We start from the raw sequence: 17775 nt of genomic DNA, 5'->3' as shown, positions 1-17775 counted from the left end.
AGCTGTTCGTGTCTCCCAGATAACCCTAAGCAGACTGGGGTGCCCCTTCCGACATCGCCATGCCCCCCGCTGCCCGTATGGAGGAGGGGAGCCGCAGGGGCACACCCACCCGCTGGCCCCCACCCAGTGAGCCTGCGCACAGAGCGTGGTGTAGTCTGTACGGGCCCGCTGTGTGAAATGAGTGATTAAGTGTTGCTTCTTTTTTTTTTTTTTTCCCTTCAAAATGCTGACTTAAAATCCCTATTTTTTTCCAGGTCTACGAGGTAAGACACTCATTTCTCCCCCCCCTTCCTCTTTGCCTCTGCCATACCCTCCCCTTCTCCAGAGCAACCCCTTCCCCCTAAACAGAGACAACCACTCATGAAACTAACCATGACCACCTCCGCCAAGCCCCTAACCCTCCCTGCATGTCAATCCACGGCCGCCCCTGGAGGACAGAGGAGCAGTCTGGCTGGGGCAGTGGAAGGACTCTGCCCCCTCCCGACTCCCCTGGTGCCAAAGTCCACCTGCTACAAAAGCAGCCAAACAGCTCCTCCTGCTGGGACAGTGAGCCCTGGTCCCTCCCTCGCTCTGTCAAACCCTAGACGCCCCAGACAGAAGGCTCTAAGGGGGTGAGCGTTACCTTGACCACAATTGACAGAGGCCAGGTCAGTTTGGGGTGTGGCCTGAAGATTTAGCTCTGGAATGAGATGAACCAGAGAGAGGTGAGGGGTGGGACCTCAGATCACCCCCAAGCCTGAAGCCCTCTGAGCAGCCGTGGGGTTGACAAAGGGATTTCGGGGATTAGGGTATAAACGTCTAAAATAAGCAGCAAACCCTGACAAACCAGGCACATAAAGTCCACTCAAACCCCATGCCAACATTGGCTGGGTGTCCTGAGGACAGGAAACATGGAGTCTGTGATCTCAAAGAGCCTGCAAAATTGCCAGGGAGACAGAAATAGTCTTTATAAGACTTATGACAATCCATTGGTGTCAGAATGCTTGTCATTTCAGTGAGTGAGGCTCTGGGAGTTCATAGATGGCTTGTCCCAGGAGGCAGGCAAAGTGTCACAGGGGGGCAGAAGCCCACTGGAGGTGGAATCGAGGTGGGATCTTGGTGGACAGAGAGCGGTGCTTCCTGCAGACCCCGGTTAGAAGGGGGAGGTCCAGAGAGAGGTTCTGTCCCCTAGAGCCTGTCTGAGGGCCATGGGGAGGAAAGAGCTGAATGCAGGGTGATTACTGAAACTTGAGTCATAGCTTGGCATTGCCCCAAGTTTCACACCAGCCCCTCAAGACATTCAGATCTGAGATCTGAGGAGTGCTGCCTTCTACACACTTGGCCTCACTGGAGACGTCCTGAGATGTCCCTCAGGACAGAGTCCGGGTTTGTTTTGCTCCATCGTTTGACCCCAGCATCCCTTACCACATCACACTGCACAGTCCCTCTGCCCAGCAGTTCTGGGTTGGAAACACAGACCCACACAGAGCACTGTTCCCACTTAGGATCTCTATGACCTTTGAAGTGGGGTGCCCTGCAGATGTGGGTCACAGGACCTGTTCCTGCATCCACATGCACACTTGTGCACACACATACAATTCACACATGCACACACACTCATGGTCTCCTGAGATGCAGGGGTTAGAGACAAAAAATCGGGAAGCTCGTGTTCTAGTCCCAGGTCTCTGTCGCTGCAGAGAACTTTGCTTCTGACACTGTGCCCTGACTACCCAGAGAGGACACAGCTCTGCACACACACTCCCTCCCTCACACCCCCACCGAGCCAGATGGGTTTTCCTTATGTCCTACCTGGTAGAGACCCTGACACACCCCTGCTGCGCCAGCTACCACCCACAGCTTTCCCAAGCCCCAAGAGACACACCTGGAAAGAGTGTCCTCAGATTTGCACTCTGCTCTCTTGCTGTTCCAGCGATCTGGTTTGCTTTGACCCTCCTTACTCTCTGTCTCCGGCTGCAGCTCCATCTCCGTGTCCCTGCGTGTGTGTGCATGCTGAATGGATGCATGTGACGGGCGTGGGACAGATCCCTGGTTTGCCTCCCGCATCCCTAACACCCAGCTCATCAGCACCCAAGACCGAGCCAGTTCCTCCTGCATACTTGGAGGAAATGCTGGGAAGTATCCCTTATTCTGGCACACTTGAGTGGACATAGTCGGAAGCACCTGTATCCTGCAATGTGCTGAGCGCGTAAAAGGAGCTTGGTTCACTCCCATCTTTTGATTCACGGAATCATGTCCGTGTCTGCTGGGTAGGCTCTGATCTGAAAAGTCCAGCTCAGAGGTGGGTCCTGAGGCCCAAATGAGCCAGGCTGCAGGCTGAGCAATTGCTGGTCTGCTGGAAAAATGAGGATGGGGTCACCAGGAGGTACACCCTGTGCCCCAGGGGTCCCCTCCGTCCCTTCACAGCGGGGTGCCCCCAAGGGGAAGAGAAAACCCAGGACGTTCCCACAGTGCAGCAGCAAGTCCTACTATCACTCAACCTGAGTTCCTAGGCAAGTGTCCCACCCCCATTCCACAAAGCCAGAGAAGCTTTCATGAGGGCGTGCTCACTGCTGCACACCCCTTCCTCTGGCCTGTGTCTCAGAAACCCCCTCCCGCCTCCCCATCTCCAGGTCCTTGCCTCACAGCTCTCTCCCGAATCTGTTTTGTTTTAGCTCCGAAGTTCCTTCAACAAAGCCTTCAGTATAAAGAAGGGGCCCAAGTCAGCCTCCTCCTATTCTGACATCGAGGAGATCGCCACGCCCGACTCCTCTGCCCCCTCGTCCCCCAAACTGCAGCACGCATCCACCGAGACCGCCTCACCCTCCATCAAGTCCTCCACCTCGTCTTCTACAGGCACCGACGCCCCTGAGTATGTGTTCCCAGGACGCCCCCCACTGTAGCCCCCTCCCCAGGCCATGGGACCAGTGACGGCCACCCGTGGGCTCAGGGTCTAACGCCCGGTGCTCCCCGCCTCCTTCCAGGGGCCCCGCTCCCCCGGCTCCCCATGTTCGGCTGTTCCATGGCAGCGAGGAGGAGGAGCCAGAGAAGAAGGAGGTGTCCGAGCTGCGCTCAGAGCTGTGGGAGAAGGAGATGAAGCTCACAGACATCCGCCTGGAAGCCCTCAACTCGGCCCACCAGCTGGACCAGCTGCGGGAGACCATGCACAACATGCAGGTCAGTCCTGGGCAGGGCGGGGCTGAGGGACGGGGCGCGGGGATTGGCTGCGGAATGGGGCGGGACTGCAAAGGGGCGGGGCCGCAGGACCAGGCGGGGCTGTGGGACTGGACGGAACGTGGGGATTGGCTGCGGGTTGAGGCGGAGCTACGAGGAGGGGCGGGGCGGCGGGGCTGGAGGGAACGGGGCGGGGGGGAGGGGCTACAGGATGGGACTGGACGTGGGTCTTGGCTGTTAGAGGGATGCAGCGCCGGTCGGGTCCCCAGGACCCGGCAGCCAAGGCTCCAGACCCCCCTGTTCTTGCCACAGTTGGAGGTAGACCTGTTGAAAGCAGAGAACGACCGGCTGAAGGTGGCCCCGGGCCCCTCGGCGGGCTCCGCTCCTGGGCAGATCCCAGGATCGTCGGCTCTACCCTCCCCTCGTCGGTCTTTGGGCCTGGCACTCACCCATCCCTTCAGCCCAAGCCTCGCAGACACAGGTACCAGGACCTGATGGGTAGAAGGCCCTGGGCGGGTGAAAAGAAGGAAAGGGTTCACCCCTCACTCACTCTGGTGCGGCTTCCTGGGTACCAGTGCTGCTGCAAGCCGACTCCAGAGTCCTGAGACACCGAGGATCTCGGTGGTCCTAAAACCCTAATCACTGTTTGGGCTTGGACTCCTGGTATTTCTTTGGGGGTAGATAAAGACTTTATGGAAAGGGGAGTGGCGGGAAGGTGTAGGGTAGTCTGGGGTGCCCCCCCAAAGCAGCATTCCTGTTCCCCACCTCCAGACCTGTCCCCAATGGATGGCATCAGCACCTGTGGTCCAAAGGAGGAGGTGACTCTCCGGGTGGTGGTGAGGATGCCCCCCCAGCACATCATCAAAGGGGTAAGGAACGTGGGGGGGGGGGGGGCGTGACGCTGTCGTTCCCGCCCGAGAAGCCTTGGCTCTGAGAACCCCTGAGCCCAGTGAGCTCAGCTCCTGAGCCGTCCACCTTGGCCTCATAGGACCTGAAGCAGCAAGAGTTCTTCCTGGGGTGTAGCAAGGTCAGTGGGAAGGTTGACTGGAAGCTGTTGGACGACGCTGTTTTCCAGGTGTTCAAGGTAAGAGGTGCAGGAGCTCAGGGACTGCTGGCCCTCTGAGAACACGGGGACCCGGGCCTTGGAGGCTCCGTGCAGAAGCCCCCAGGAGACAGACGGCTCCTCCCCTTCCTCCTGGATCGCGGTGCCCTGTAGCGCTGCTCTTCTTGTGGTCTTGATCTCCTCCCCGTCCCTCTCAAGCACCTCTTTTCTCCTGCTCCCATCCCGTCAGGACTACATCTCTAAGATGGACCCAGCCTCCACGCTGGGACTGAGCACCGAGTCCATCCACGGCTACAGTATCAGCCACGTGAAACGGCTCCTGGACGCGGAGCCCCCAGAGTTGCCCCCCTGCCGCCGAGGGGTTAACAACATAGCGGTCTCCCTCAAAGGTCAGTACTGGACCCTGGGTGCAAGGCTGTGGGATGGGGGGACCATCAGGTGGTCCATCGTGTATTCCTGGAGCAGGAACTGGCTGAGGGGCTGCAGGGTGGAGGTCACCAGGAGACACAAGATAGGCTCACCTGGTCTGGACTCGTCCCAGGGAACGTGTTGTTCACAGGACGTTTCTGCCCCACTTGGGCTTCCCCTCCACCCGCCCCCATAGTACACGGCCTTCCCTGCGTGTCCAGAGCCAGCCCAGGGGGTCCCATGGGGCCCGGCGGCGCCGGCTGACGCAGGTGGGCATGCTGCAGGTCTCAGGGAGAAGTGTGTGGACAGCCTGGTGTTTGAGACCCTCATCCCCAAGCCCATGATGCAGCACTACATTGGCCTCCTGCTCAAGCACCGGCGCCTCGTCCTCTCGGGCCCCAGTGGCACCGGCAAGACCTACCTGACCAACCGCCTGGCCGAGTACCTTGTGGAGCGCTCCGGCCGCGAGGTCACGGAGGGCATCGTCAGCACCTTCAACATGCACCAGCAGTCCTGCAAGGTGGCCCTGCTCGCTCCGCCCACCCCGCATGGGCCTCCCTGCTCCACTGTGCTCCCCTCCCCGCCGCCCCCCCCCCCCCCCCCCGCGGCAGCCCTACTCCAGGCTCCTCCCTCCCCCGGGGCTTCCGCCCCCGCAGTAACCACGGGCCACGCTCTGTCCCTCTCACATCCCACCAGCCCTCTGCCTGCCTTGTCAGTCTCTCCTCCTTCCCTGCCTCCCCTCAGCCTCTCTTCTAGGACGTGTCTCTGACCGTGGGCTGGCTCCTCTTTGGGGTGCCCGCAGAACTGTCACGTGCTATGCTGTCCCTGCCAGCTCCCCCTCCGCGGTCCCCGCATGCTGTGCCCCACGGGGAGGCGTGTCCACTGCGGTGGTTCCCGGTGCAGGTCCTGTGCACGTTGAGTTAAGACAAGTGTGTTCCCCAACCTTTAGGGATTTAGGAGCCGCTGCTGATCAGGCTGGGGTGGTGGGCTTCTGCAGTCACAGATCCAAGCGCATCACACAGGAACCAAGGCCCCTCCCAGGGGATCCAGAACCAGCCCAGCTCCTCTGAAACCCTCCTCTGCAAGGCCGGTCCGGGGGCTTTGCTGCTCCTGAGTGCTGACCTCCCCCTTCTTTCATTTCAGGACCTGCAGTTGTATCTCTCCAACCTGGCCAACCAGATAGACCGGGAAACAGGAATTGGGGACGTCCCCCTGGTGATCCTATTGGATGACCTCAGTGAGGCAGGCTCCATCAGCGAGCTGGTCAATGGGGCCCTGACTTGCAAGTATCACAAATGGTGAGCTGGAGTCAGGACCAGACTCACCACAGCGGGCAGCGGGGAGCCCGGGCTGGTCCAGCCCAAGCTGTCAGCTTTCCACGGGGTAGGGGGTGGCACACGGCAGAAATCGAGTGTTAAGACAGGTCTAAGCCAGTCTTTTTCCTCTGTCTTCCCACAGTCCCTATATTATTGGTACCACTAATCAACCGGTAAAAATGACACCCAATCACGGCTTGCACCTGAGCTTCAGGTAAGATCTGTGGCCCTGGATGGACCTCCAGATGCCCCCAAGTCTGTAAACCAGTTCAGTCCGGGATCTGGCCAGAGGGACAGCAGAAGGAAAGAAAAGTAGCAGCGCCCTGTGGGCTGGGAGAGGAGGTGTGTGCCGTGTTGGTGCAGGGGGAGAAGGGCCCTTGACGCAGGAAGAGGAGCAGCCTCTGCCCACACACCCCTCATCCAGGCCAGTGGGGGCGGATGGTTTCCTGAGGGGGTCACTGATCTGAGCGCCAGCTCTGCCTCGGCCCTGAGTTCAGCAGATGTGCAGGCATCAGTGGGAGGTAGGCAGCTCGGGTGGGGTGGGAGCGAAGTCGACATGCCCCCGTGCAGTCCCCCCCCAACCGTCTGTATCCCTGGCCACAGGATGCTAACCTTCTCCAACAACGTGGAGCCCGCCAACGGCTTCCTGGTTCGCTACCTGAGGAGGAAGCTGGTGGAGTCAGACAGCGACGTCAATGCCAACAGGGAGGAGCTGCTGCGGGTGCTGGACTGGGTGCCCAAGCTCTGGTACCACCTGCACACCTTCCTGGAGAAGCACAGCACCTCCGACTTCCTCATCGGTGCGGCCCGCGCCTCGCCTGGGCGGGGCTGGGGGGGGCCCCTCTCCCTCCCTCGGCCAGCGTGTGGGGCACTCACTGACCCCATGCCTGCAGCCTTCGAACTGCAGGACCCTGGGTAAGCGCCCAGTGTGGTCCCCCTGCCTGCGTCAGCTGTCGGAGCGCTGACCTCACCCGCACTCCCCAGAAGCGCTGAGAGGACGCAGGGGAAGTGTTAGGGGAGCTTAAAGCTGCCTCTGGCTCCCCCACCTCCCCTCTACCTGGAGAAGCATCATTTCTGAGGCTGCAGCAGGCTGTCAGCTCCCACTGTCTTGACCACGATCTCAGTTAAGCCCAGCCCTGTGCTTCTCTCACCCTTTGGTTCCAAGGCCCCCTGCCTGGTATTAGGGAGTCAGTGGGGCAGACGGCCAGGGAGAGTGAGGTTCTCGGCCATCTTCACGGCCCTCTTCTCTTGCCAGGTCCCTGCTTCTTTCTGTCCTGCCCCATCGGCATTGAGGATTTCCGGACCTGGTTCATTGATCTGTGGAACAATTCCATCATCCCTTATCTACAGGAAGGGGCCAAGGACGGCATCAAGGTGAGCCCGCCCTGGACTCTGCTCAACCGAGGCCAGGTTGGCCCACGTCACAGAGTGGAGACAGCGTCAGACACGCGGCCACTGAGATTTTTAGGGTCTCCTCCTAACAGGCCCAGCGAGGCACTACACAGACCATGCTGCCTTCCTGCTTATGGCCAGCGTCCAGCAAACGGCTAAACGACCAGTGACCTGGGGCTGTGTGTCCAGTCCTAGGCCTCTGACTCTCCTCCAAACTCAAACTACTCCCTAGGGATTTGGGCAGATTAAACAACTGAGTTAAGAATTAAGTAAAATCCTATTATAGCTTTAGCTCATTACTAATTATTAATAAAAATGTTATTCTGGTCAGGTTACTTAACCTTTTTAAACTCCTCATATGTAAGAAAGGAGATAGTATAAATTTGCTCTGTTTTGAAGGCAAATGAAATGTGTGAAAACATTTGTAAAAGTTAGAATAAGAACTTTGTACAAAAGGCAGCTGTCACTTTTAAAAGCCTCCTCAGTTTCCTCACCTGTAAATTAGGGCATGCTCACCACTGGCCCGCTGGCCGGTGATGTGGTGACTGGACCAGTGGTCATGTTTTATCCATAAGAGTCATGTGTCGGCGTGACACACGCCATCTGATGATGTGGGAGATTTCCAGAGGTGCAGTGTGTCATCATTTTAATTTTGATTATTAACAGTTTTCTAATTTAAACCATTTTTACACAGATATCTCCTTTCAGCAAAGCCCAAATTTCTTTCAAAAGGTATTATTACCGAACTGAAATTTCTTACTTGGAAAGTAAAATTGCAGGGTCATATGATTTGTGGGGTTCTTGTCAACTTTTAATACAGTTTGCCAAATCATTCTCCAAGATGGTCTTGGGACTCCCCATTAGCCCCGTGGTTAAGCCTCCGCCTTTCAGCACCGGGGGCGCAGGTTCAGTCTCTGGGTGGGGGGCTAAGGCCCCACATGCTGTGTGCTATGGCCAAAACTTAAAAAACAAGATGGCTTCCACCAGTCTATGCCAACTTATTTTATTTCCCATTTTGGGAAACTCAAAATCCTACAGAATCCAAACCTCATGGCTTTACGTTTGAGGAAGTACGAACACTTCAGGGCGCTTCCCAGGTGGTGCGGTGGTAAAGAACCCGCCTGCCAGTGCAGGAGACCTAAGAGACAAGGGTTCGATCCCTGGGTCGGGAAGATCCCCTGGAGGAGGGCATGGCAACCCAGTCCAGTATCCTTGCCTAGAGAATCCCATGGGAGGAGCTGGCGGGCTGCAGTCGTGGGGGTCGAGAAGAGTTGGACATGACGGGCTGAGCGCACATGCACACACATGTCAGGAGCTTCTCATCTGCGGGCGCTCCACCAGTGATCACACCGCTCCTTCTCTCCAGGTTCACGGGCAGAAAGCCGCTTGGGAGGACCCTGTGGAGTGGGTCCGGGACACTCTTCCCTGGCCCTCAGCCCAACAAGACCAGTCAAAGCTGTACCACCTGCCGCCCCCCACTGTGGGCCCTCACAGCATTGCCTCGCCCCCTGAGGACAGGACAGTCAAGGACAGCACCCCCAGCTCCCTGGACTCAGACCCACTGGTGAGTAGAGGCCGCTGTAAGGCGGAAGTCAGGGTGAACTGAAGCCTAGTCCACACCCTGCTGGGCCCAGAGGCCAGGGTGAATATGAGGCCAGCGGCGGCAGCTCTGAACATCAGAACCCCGGACTGAGCTAAGCGGCATCACCCACCAGCAACGTGTGTGTCCGGCAGAGGCCGGGTGGGAACAGCCGGGGACCTGCAGGTGCTGGTCCTGCTCCTGTCCTTGCTCCCTGGGGTCATCCTGGGGACAGCCACGGTACAGTGACTCCAGGAGCTCTTAGGAAGTGGCCTGAGGGGCTTCCCTTCCACCTTCCCAAGGCAGGGGGCCGGGTTCAGTCCCTGGTCAGGGAACTAGGTCCCACATGCTGAAGCTAAGAGTTTGCGTGCAGCCACTAAGACCCGGAGCAGCCAAATAAATAAATATTTTAAAAGAAAGAAAGAAAACAGGCTGAGACCAGTGACGAACTACAAAAATATATACAGTGCTTGTAACGAAGAGAATTGACACCCAAAACATATGACCCAACCCTGAAACTTCCACACAGAACGTGGACCAAGGATATGAGCAGGCTTTGACTAGAGGATAAAAACGGAAGAGGACCCTTCCCCTCTCTAATCACGGAGGGGATGCCTATGACAGGGAGGTAACAGGTTCATATTAGCAGAGTCACACGTGTGGGAGGCTCGGCCCTTCCTTCTGCTGGAGGGGGTGTTGGTCATCAAGCCGTCTTGCAGGACGGTATGGATGGTAGCAGATGGTATGGACACATGCACAAACCCAAGATCTTGCACTTTTATACTGCCAGTAGGAGATCCTTCTACTTTAACCCTAATACATTTTATTTAAATTTGGACCTTGTAGAAAACAGGTGTTCTCTGTATAAAAAGGCTTTTAAGTCAGCACAGTGTTAATTGTGTAAACAGAAGGCTGGAACAACGATGCTTCCTTAGCTGAATGAGGGGGTCAGAGTTGTGACCTGTTGAGGAAGCTGAGGGGACCAGGGCAGGAGGTGAAGACACGCATCCAGGCCAGGCCTGGCGGGGGCAATAGGGCGGGGCTGGAGTGATGGGGCGGGGGCGGGGTGATGGGACGGGCCTGGGGAGAAGCAGGTCCTAGTGGCACTGAGTTCAGCCCTTAGCCCCTGGGCCGCAGCCTCTTGGAGAAGAGCTGTTAGGTAGCCTTGGGGACCCCACATCCTCCAGGGAGTGGCCAGCAGGTCACAGTGTGTGCTGCCCCCAGCCCACCCCTCACTCCCCAGGACTGGGTTCACACAGGGTGGAAGTAGCCATCGCAGCCTGTTCCCGAACCGGTCCTGCACTCTCTGGGCTCTCAACCATTTGCAAACCCCATCTTCTCCGTGTGAAGTCCCCACTCTCCTTAACTGTCTCTCTGCCCCTCTTTAGATGGCCATGCTGCTGAAACTGCAGGAAGCTGCCAATTACATTGAGTCTCCAGACAGAGAGAGCATCCTGGACCCCAGCCTCCAGGCCACGCTCTGAGGGCCCAGCGGCCAGTCACAGGACAGCGGGGCGGGGACAGTGCTGTGCTGTCCCCTCTTTCCCGCTTCCTCCCAGCGCGGGCTCTCCAGCCCCAGGACAGGAGGGGCCGTGGAGGAAGGGGCAGGTTCCTGGTGCTGCACCTTGGAGAACTCCCTGTGGGACTGGCGGGTGGACTCGCGTCCCCAGATCCATCTCCTAGTCTCCTCCAGTGACTTTGAGGAGAAGATGATCCTGGCTCTTTTTCCTTGATTTCTTGTCTCAATTACAAACTCCTGGGCCTTCTGGGGAGGGGTTTAGAAGACATCAAACAAGCCTGCGGTAGTTCCTAACTGATTCTCACGAACGGCTCAGAGAGACAGCCTCACCGGGGGAAGTCTTCTGGGAGGAGGGGGCTCCTGGACCCTCCCTCGGACTCTGCCCAGTTCCATCCACTGCCAACAGCTCTCCCTGCCCCCAAGATCTGGCTGCAGCCCAGGAAAAAAAAAAAAAAAAAAAGCATGTGGTTTACAAACGTTAAATCAATCTGTAAAAGGTTTAAAAAAAAAAAAGGAAAAAAGGAAGCTGGAGGAAGGAAGTCCAGTTGTGAGGTGTGCTGCCCGCCCCCCTTCTGGACACACAGGGGATACCAGCGAGACAGCCACCCACCTGAGACACGGCCAGACCACGAGGATGCCACTGCAGCCTTCAGAGAAACGCCACCAGCTCTGCTCACAGCGCCTAAGTTAACACACGAGTCAATAAACCCGGCTTTTTTTTTATTTTTGTTTTGTTTCCATTTTTCCCTCCCATTTGCCTATTTATTCTCTTCTTCTTTCTCGGCTTGTTTTCCCGTATCCTCACAAGTCGGTGAATGCTCAAGCTGCTTTTCCTGGGGCTGGTCTGGCTCTTCCAAGTTGCCCTGTGGAGAGTCCAATGCCAGGCGACTGGCACCCTCAAGACGCCTGCCACGCAGCCGCGTCTGGCACCTTTGGGGCTCTCGTAGGACCTGAAGTGCCAGCTCAGCAGTGGGACAGGAGGGACCTCAAGTCCCACACGTCCTGCCTGGAGCATGGCGGCCAGTCTCTGGAGGAGAACGTGGGCCCATTCTGACAGAAAACCTCAGCTGAGCTTCCCCATGGACTGGAGGGAAACCGGAAACTGGAAATCTCCCTTTGTCTGTGGCCTGTGGAGCCCCTCACCACACTGTTCTGATGGCAACTGCTTTGCCCGACTGAATCCAAAATCCCCGCTGGCTTTTACTGTTGGTTCTGAACAAGCAAAGATTCACTTAGGCGTGGACACCCACTTGAGACACTCCCAATCAGAATATAAGGAGTCTGATTTGGTGGCAAAGATCTGCCTTCCAAAGGGATCCACCTTTTGCAGAAGTTGCCCTGAAGGTTCGGCAAGTCCTAATTCCTTCGTTGGACAAGCATTTATGGGGTACTCACTGTGTACCAGTCACTAGGTATAAAGAAAGCCCTTACATTCACAGTCTAGTAGGAAACATTAATCTCCACTAAACACACATCTCCTTATCTTCTGGACTCTCAGGATCACCTGAGAAATGGCGTCCAAACCACAGGAACTAGCCATAAAGAAGCCCGTGATTAACTGCCCAGTGCACTGGGTTGCCTGGCGAGGCTATGGTTTCGGCTCTGCAGACCAGGGATCTGTGATGCTCTTTGGAGCCCCAAGTAGCACACACTCTTATCAGAACCTACAGGCACAGTAACCACTAACCTGGCTTTCTCTGTCCCACCAAACCAAGGAGCAGCTGCATCTGAATCTTCCTATCAGAAGAGGTTCACTTGGGTCCAAAAGGTGGTCAGATTGCTCCTTCCAGAAGCTTCTGCATTCACCTGGCGGCACCCAGCGATGACGGGTCTTATCTGCTGGAGGGGATGTCTGTTGATGCTGCTAGAGCTGCCAGAAAATATGCAATTCTCCCGCGGGAAGAGGCTGTCTGTCCAAGGATGGTGCTGACATCACTGCCTTAAGGTCTCTGCCGTGCAGAAGGAGGCGGCCCTGGAGCGGGGCGTCCCGGGAAGGACAAGACGACGCCCCGCCAGGTGGCCTCCCCTGGGCGCTGGCCTCTCGGCCCCGCCTTGGCCGTCGCCCCATGGCTGGGCTCAGGCCCCAGCGCTGTCTCCCCCAGGGCTGAGCCCTATCTCTGTTCTCGGTGCTGCCCGGCCGGTGCCTTCTGTCCTGGGTGTTACTGGCGACTTGAGAAAAAGGAAAGGGGTGACCCCCTTCCTCCATTCCAACTGCCTCAGAACCCCCGGAGCGATGCCTGCCTCCCGGGTCAGCGTGGAGACCACCGTGCACTCTGCCTGGATCTCAGCAGGTTGGCTCGGGAGGCCTGGGATTCTGGCGCCTCATCTCTGACGCCTGGCCCACAGCTCTTCTCAGCCAACAGCAGCATTGTGCTTGGCTCTTCAGCTGCTTGCGTCCAGAAAGTGAGCTCCCATTTGGCGAGGGGGCACCACCCACCGCTGTCCCTCTGGAGCCTGGACCCCATTTCCAGTTGTCCACCTGGGCCCCTGGCTGTGGGTGACGGTCATCCCCCAGGAATCGCGGCGACGTGGCGACTGCGGCTGGCCGAGCCTCCTCACGGTGCTAGGCCCCTCGGCGCTCACGCAGGCCCCTCTTAAGCCGACTCCCCCCGCCCCCGGCCCCACCCTGGAGTGAGTGGCCAGTGCAGATCCACAGCATCCTCTCCCACCTGTCCCCCTGCTTCCTGGTTGAGACGCTGGGACCCCTCAGAAAGGGACGGCCAGGTCCCAGGGCTAAACTCGCACCCTGGCACCTTGAGGAAACCCAGCCCCTCCAGGATCGGACTGGGTGCTGCCCCCTCCCACCCCCAGCTCCTCTCCTCACCGCATCTGGCGAGCAGACCACATGCTTCAGTGCCCAGCCCCACTTCCGGGCAGAGGTGCAACCATGGCCCCCATTTCTGGATGAAGAAGACCACCACATTTTGTCCAGTGTGTTTGTCCTCCACTCCTGCTTAGGCACCAGAAATAAAGCGCGAGGTGTCGAGGCCGGCAGAGGACGGGCTGTCTGTGTGTGTGTCTCCGGGAGCGGCTGGCTGCCGCCGTCGCATCTTCCGAGGCAGCTCCGCGGTGCTCATCTCTGTGCGCGCATCTCGTCTCGGCGTTTCTGCTGTGTGGTCTGCGTGTCGGGAAGCGGGAGGCTGGCTGAGGTCTTGGGGGTCCCCTCGCGGAGTCCCTAGCAGTCCGAAGGCTAAGCTTTGATTTTGAATGACCAACTAGTCTGCCCATCCTCCTTGAGGACCTAAGACAACATAGGCATTTTTAAAATTTTTTTCTTTCTTCCGCTTTTCCTGGTTTGGGCCTAATCTCATCTATTCACTTCAAACTCCTTGCAACAAGACCCCAGGTATTCAGATGGGCACCCCATCAGTCTCAGAAGTCACTTTATTTCCAGGGGGAGGAGAGAGCCCCCTCCCAGCAACACCTCACACACGAGCCCTGCACAGAGGCGAAGGCTTTCTATGAGGGCGAGACTTGAGGGACCCTCTACTGCAGGGTGTCTGGGAAAGGAAGCTGGTCTTGTCCTCATTGCACATTTCACACGGGCCTCTTTCTAGGACTGACCACGTTCTCATGCTTCTTCCTTCCCTACTCCTGGGCCTTAGCTAAGCAGAAGCTAGTAGGGAGACTCTATAAACACCCCCACCCCCACCCCACTGCCTGTACACTGATGATGAAATGTACTTTTCCAGAGGGTTCGCTGCTGGGACACTGGAACCGTCCTAGGATGACTGGATAATTATTATACTACTGAGTTCTGGTCCATGGCCCCACCAAAGAGGCCATAGTAAGAAAATGGTTTTAGGGACACTGTTCTCAGAAGACCAAAGCCTGAGAATAACACCCTTTATAACTGAAATCGCTTTCTATATTCATGAACCCTCAGTCAACCTTGTCAGGGCCACAGGGGCCACCACCTTGGCTTGCCCACTGCCCACGTGTGCTCGGCAGCCCAGCCAGGAGCACATACTCCCGTCACAGACCCTGTGGGAGAAGGCGTAGTCTGAAAGTGAGGACACACACCAAGAGAAACCTGGAAGCTGCAGGATGGCCAGTCCAGTGGGGTATTAAGCCTGTACTACTGGATCCTCCCAGTTTGGCCTTTGGGTCTCTTAATAGCTATGTCTGGAGAGATTTCTGTGACAGGCGTGGTTATGGAAGGAAGTCAGCATTGGTCCTTTGATTCACCTCTTTCATTTCTTAAAGCAGCGGTTCTTAGATCTGTTTACAGACCATCAGTGTCGGCAGCATCTGAGGACTTGTGGAAATGAAGTTCTCAGACCCCATCCCGGACCTACTGAATCAGAAACCGGGGAGAGGGCCCGGCAAATTGTGTTTTAATGAACCCTCTTGGTAATTGTGCTGTACACTACAATTTCAATTCACAGTGTCAGGGAAAGTCAAGGACCAGGGTCCCCACACTGGAGCTTTAGGACCACGAATAAGGTTCTAGGTTAAAATTCAGACTTTAACATTAGTTTCAAGGTCTTCTCGTGTATCCTCATGATTCTGTCTTTACTTTTATTTAACAAAAAGAAAGAGTATGTGTGCTTTTGGGCAGAAGTTAGGGGAATGCTTGCATCTCCTTGGAGAACACAACCTTCAGGGAAAAACGTCACAGCTCTGAGATTTCCAGGGGGCTTCCCGGGGGGACGAGGAGGGAGGGCTCCTCCAGGTGTCTCCTGCTGGGTGATTCTTCTCAACTCAGCCTTTTTCTGTTGATGGGATGAGAGCAGTTTAAAAGTCTGATCTGTATTTCCACCAAACTTGTCCTGGCAGCACCCCTCACCCTTGTCCCAGTTCTAAAGGGCACCTGCCAGAACCTTCTGCCCGCCCTGCCCCCAGTCCTGCCTGGCCGCAGGAAAGCCTTCTCAGAGGTGGAGCAGAGGGTCCTCGGGGCATCCATCCTTCCCCCGATAAAAAAAATTTATTTTAACTGAAAAGAGCTTCGTATTTTCCCAAACTCAACAGATGGGGCCGTGGGGTAGATGAGGTGTGTACAACTGGCCTTGTTTAGAGTTTGTCCATTTGCCCTGTGAGAGCGCTTGTGGGTGGGGGACGAAGACCCATCTGGCACTGGGCCTCTTGGGGTCAGGAACGAAGTGCCTGGAGGAGGACGAGAGCCTGAGGGAGGCGTGAAGCCTGCACTGAAGTCACCCCATGGCCGCCGGGTTCTCTATCTCCTGCGGATCTCCCCACATCCCTGCCATGTCTCCAGACTGAAAACGCAGATGAGAAGGCAAGGGCTCCCCGTCCCAGCCGGTCTCCGGGCCACTGCTGTGGAGTGGCTTAGGAGTGGCTTAGGAGTCTCCCGCTTCCTAAGTGTTCTTGTTTTTTGTTTCTTTAACAGAACCACCTTTTTCTCAAACGAATTCCAGCCCTTTCTGGGTTCCTTTCCTTGTCGTCACCTGTCCTGTTTTAGGCAGCACTGTTTGTGTGATGGAGTCTTTGTTTCTCAAATGCATGGCGATCCTCGGGTGGAAGGTGGGCAGGAATCTTTACAACACTTTTTTTTTTATTGGGCACAAACCCCCCAAACCAGGATATGTGTGTATCTTCGTATTTTGGTTTTTATCATTGGCCTTCCCCTCTTTCAACCTACCCCCTTTCATATCTGATGTAGAGAAAGGGAGCTGTTGTATTTATACATAATTGCGGTAACAATCATGAGAGAGCTGGGTGATTTGTCTTAAATAATAAATCGGTTGACAGTTAAATCCATCCCAGGGCCAGTGGATGAGGCCTTCTTCCCTCACTGCCAGAAGCCCCCTCACCTGGGTCCTCTGTCCATCAGGCATGTCTCCTCCCAGCAAGTCACCTGTTTGATGCCATTTGCGTTTCAATAAAGTTATCTCCTGTGTTGTCCGCTGGCTCTCTCTAGCTCCCTCTGTCTGGTTTTTGTCTTATTTATCTTCTGGTCCATGCCTTGATGGGGAAGGTCATTTGCCAAACCCAGAGTTAAAACCCACCTGCCCAGATGTCTGCTCCTCAGTCCTTAAGCAGGAGTCTCTCAGTCCCCTTGGCTGGGGGTGGCACAGGGGCCTGCTTGCATACTGGACCAGCGTCCTTCACCAGAACCTGAAATGTCCAGTGCAGATGTTGAGGCTCTGGAATTCTCCATCCACTGCCACGATGTTTGAAAACATACCACCCTGGACTTGCCTAAGTTTTCTTCTTGGGGTAAAAGTGACATGACATCTGAGAAAAGAGGCTGTTCTAATGGAATTCTGCCTTTCCTGGCCACTGAAAGAACAGCCTCTTTCTTACTGGGGAATTGCAGCCTCCAAATGGATATCTTTCCCCTACAAAATTGAGCCAGTGACACAAGCCACCTCTGCCTCTAATGGTGGTGGTTTAGTCGCTAAGTCGTGTCTGCCTCTTTGTGACCCCATGGACTGTAGCCCACTGGGCTCCTCTGTCCATGGGATTCTCCAGGCAAGAAGGATGGAGTGGGTTCTGCCCTCTAACAGGAGGTGGCAAATGGGTTTAGAGCTCTTCTCAATGTAAGTAATCAAGGAATCATTCTTTCGGAAGAATACTCAGGTGAGGTGGCTTCTCCCTGTGGCCAGCGTAGCCTCCGCAGTCTTAGAACTAGGCTAGGAACTGATGGCTGGTTTCCTTTGCTGCTTGGGAATGAGTCATGGCTCCTAGAAACATTTTTAAGGGGCTTAACCTGAACCGCTTACTAACGAATGCCTGTTCCCATTTGCTCTGACCCTCCTGGTCCAACAAGGGATCCAGCCCCCTGCCCTGCACTGCTAACCCCTCTCAGCAGTCCTCCAAGCTTCAGGAGTGTCTACACCTTGAGACTTGCCCCCGGTCGGCCCAGGATTGCCATATTAACCACTCACTATTCCACCTCTTTAAGGTCCAGCCATAATTTCCTTGGGAAAAATTTATAGTTTCTCAACTAATAGGGCTTACTCTCAAATAGTCATATAAGCACTTCCTCTGGAAGGAATGCCCTTTCCCACGGCAGTCTCTCCTGGCCAGTCTTTGAGGCTGGACTCACCCACCTGAAAAACCAATGGACTCCAGACGCTTTCCCCCGACCTTTGGATTCCTGGGACTGAAAGGAAAACTCGCTTGTTTGGGGGCAAAAGAGGTTGGTTTGAAGTAGGCGCTAATCCAGATCCTCTCCCTAAAGCCTTGTCCACAGATCCTCATCCTGCCCTCTTCTGACGTGGTGTCTTACACCTGAGGAATCCGTGCCTGTGGAAGTCAGGGCTGCGCTCCAGCGGACGCGGCGCACTGGCCGTTGGCCGCCCCTCTTCCGCCACCCGGGTCGGGTTCCTGTGGAGACGATGCAGTTCTCGTTCCCGCGGCAGGCGGCGCTGTCTCCGGAGGC

General features: G+C 56.2%; 1 protein-coding gene and 1 long non-coding RNA gene across 6 annotated transcripts in view; one reads left to right on the top strand and one right to left on the bottom strand.

Annotated features, from left to right (window-relative positions):
- Positions 1–16307, top strand: part of NAV1 (neuron navigator 1) — a 194306-nt gene extending 177999 nt beyond the window's left edge. For 4 of the 5 annotated variants that reach the window (XM_061161150.1, XM_061161151.1, XM_061161147.1 and 1 more), the window contains 13 exons: positions 2652–2848; positions 2961–3153; positions 3463–3631; positions 3922–4019; positions 4139–4234; positions 4443–4602; positions 4906–5141; positions 5765–5919; positions 6080–6151; positions 6541–6737; positions 7193–7311; positions 8696–8893; positions 10297–11150. In XM_061161150.1, the coding sequence (XP_061017133.1) occupies positions 2652–2848; positions 2961–3153; positions 3463–3631; positions 3922–4019; positions 4139–4234; positions 4443–4602; positions 4906–5141; positions 5765–5919; positions 6080–6151; positions 6541–6737; positions 7193–7311; positions 8696–8893; positions 10297–10392 (1986 nt within the window). In that variant the 3' untranslated portion in view covers positions 10393–11150. Of the gene's footprint in view, positions 1–2651; positions 2849–2960; positions 3154–3462; positions 3632–3921; positions 4020–4138; positions 4235–4442; positions 4603–4905; positions 5142–5764; positions 5920–6079; positions 6152–6540; positions 6738–7192; positions 7312–8695; positions 8894–10296 lie in introns of all 5 variants that reach the window. The other variant, XM_061161152.1, reaches the window with a different exon arrangement.
- Positions 15050–17736, bottom strand: LOC133069500 (uncharacterized). Its single transcript, XR_009695892.1, has 3 exons — positions 17444–17736; positions 16397–16505; positions 15050–15142 (listed from the first exon to the last, which is right to left on the bottom strand). It is a non-coding gene; the product is annotated as an uncharacterized LOC133069500 (long non-coding RNA).
- Positions 17737–17775: the final 39 nt, after the last annotated feature.

The sequence above is a fragment of the Dama dama genome, chromosome 14, assembly GCF_033118175.1.
Source record: "Dama dama isolate Ldn47 chromosome 14, ASM3311817v1, whole genome shotgun sequence".
Classification (NCBI taxonomy): Eukaryota; Metazoa; Chordata; class Mammalia; order Artiodactyla; family Cervidae; genus Dama; species Dama dama.
Note: the sequence above shows the minus strand (reverse complement) of the source record. Positions and strands in the feature narration are given on the sequence as shown.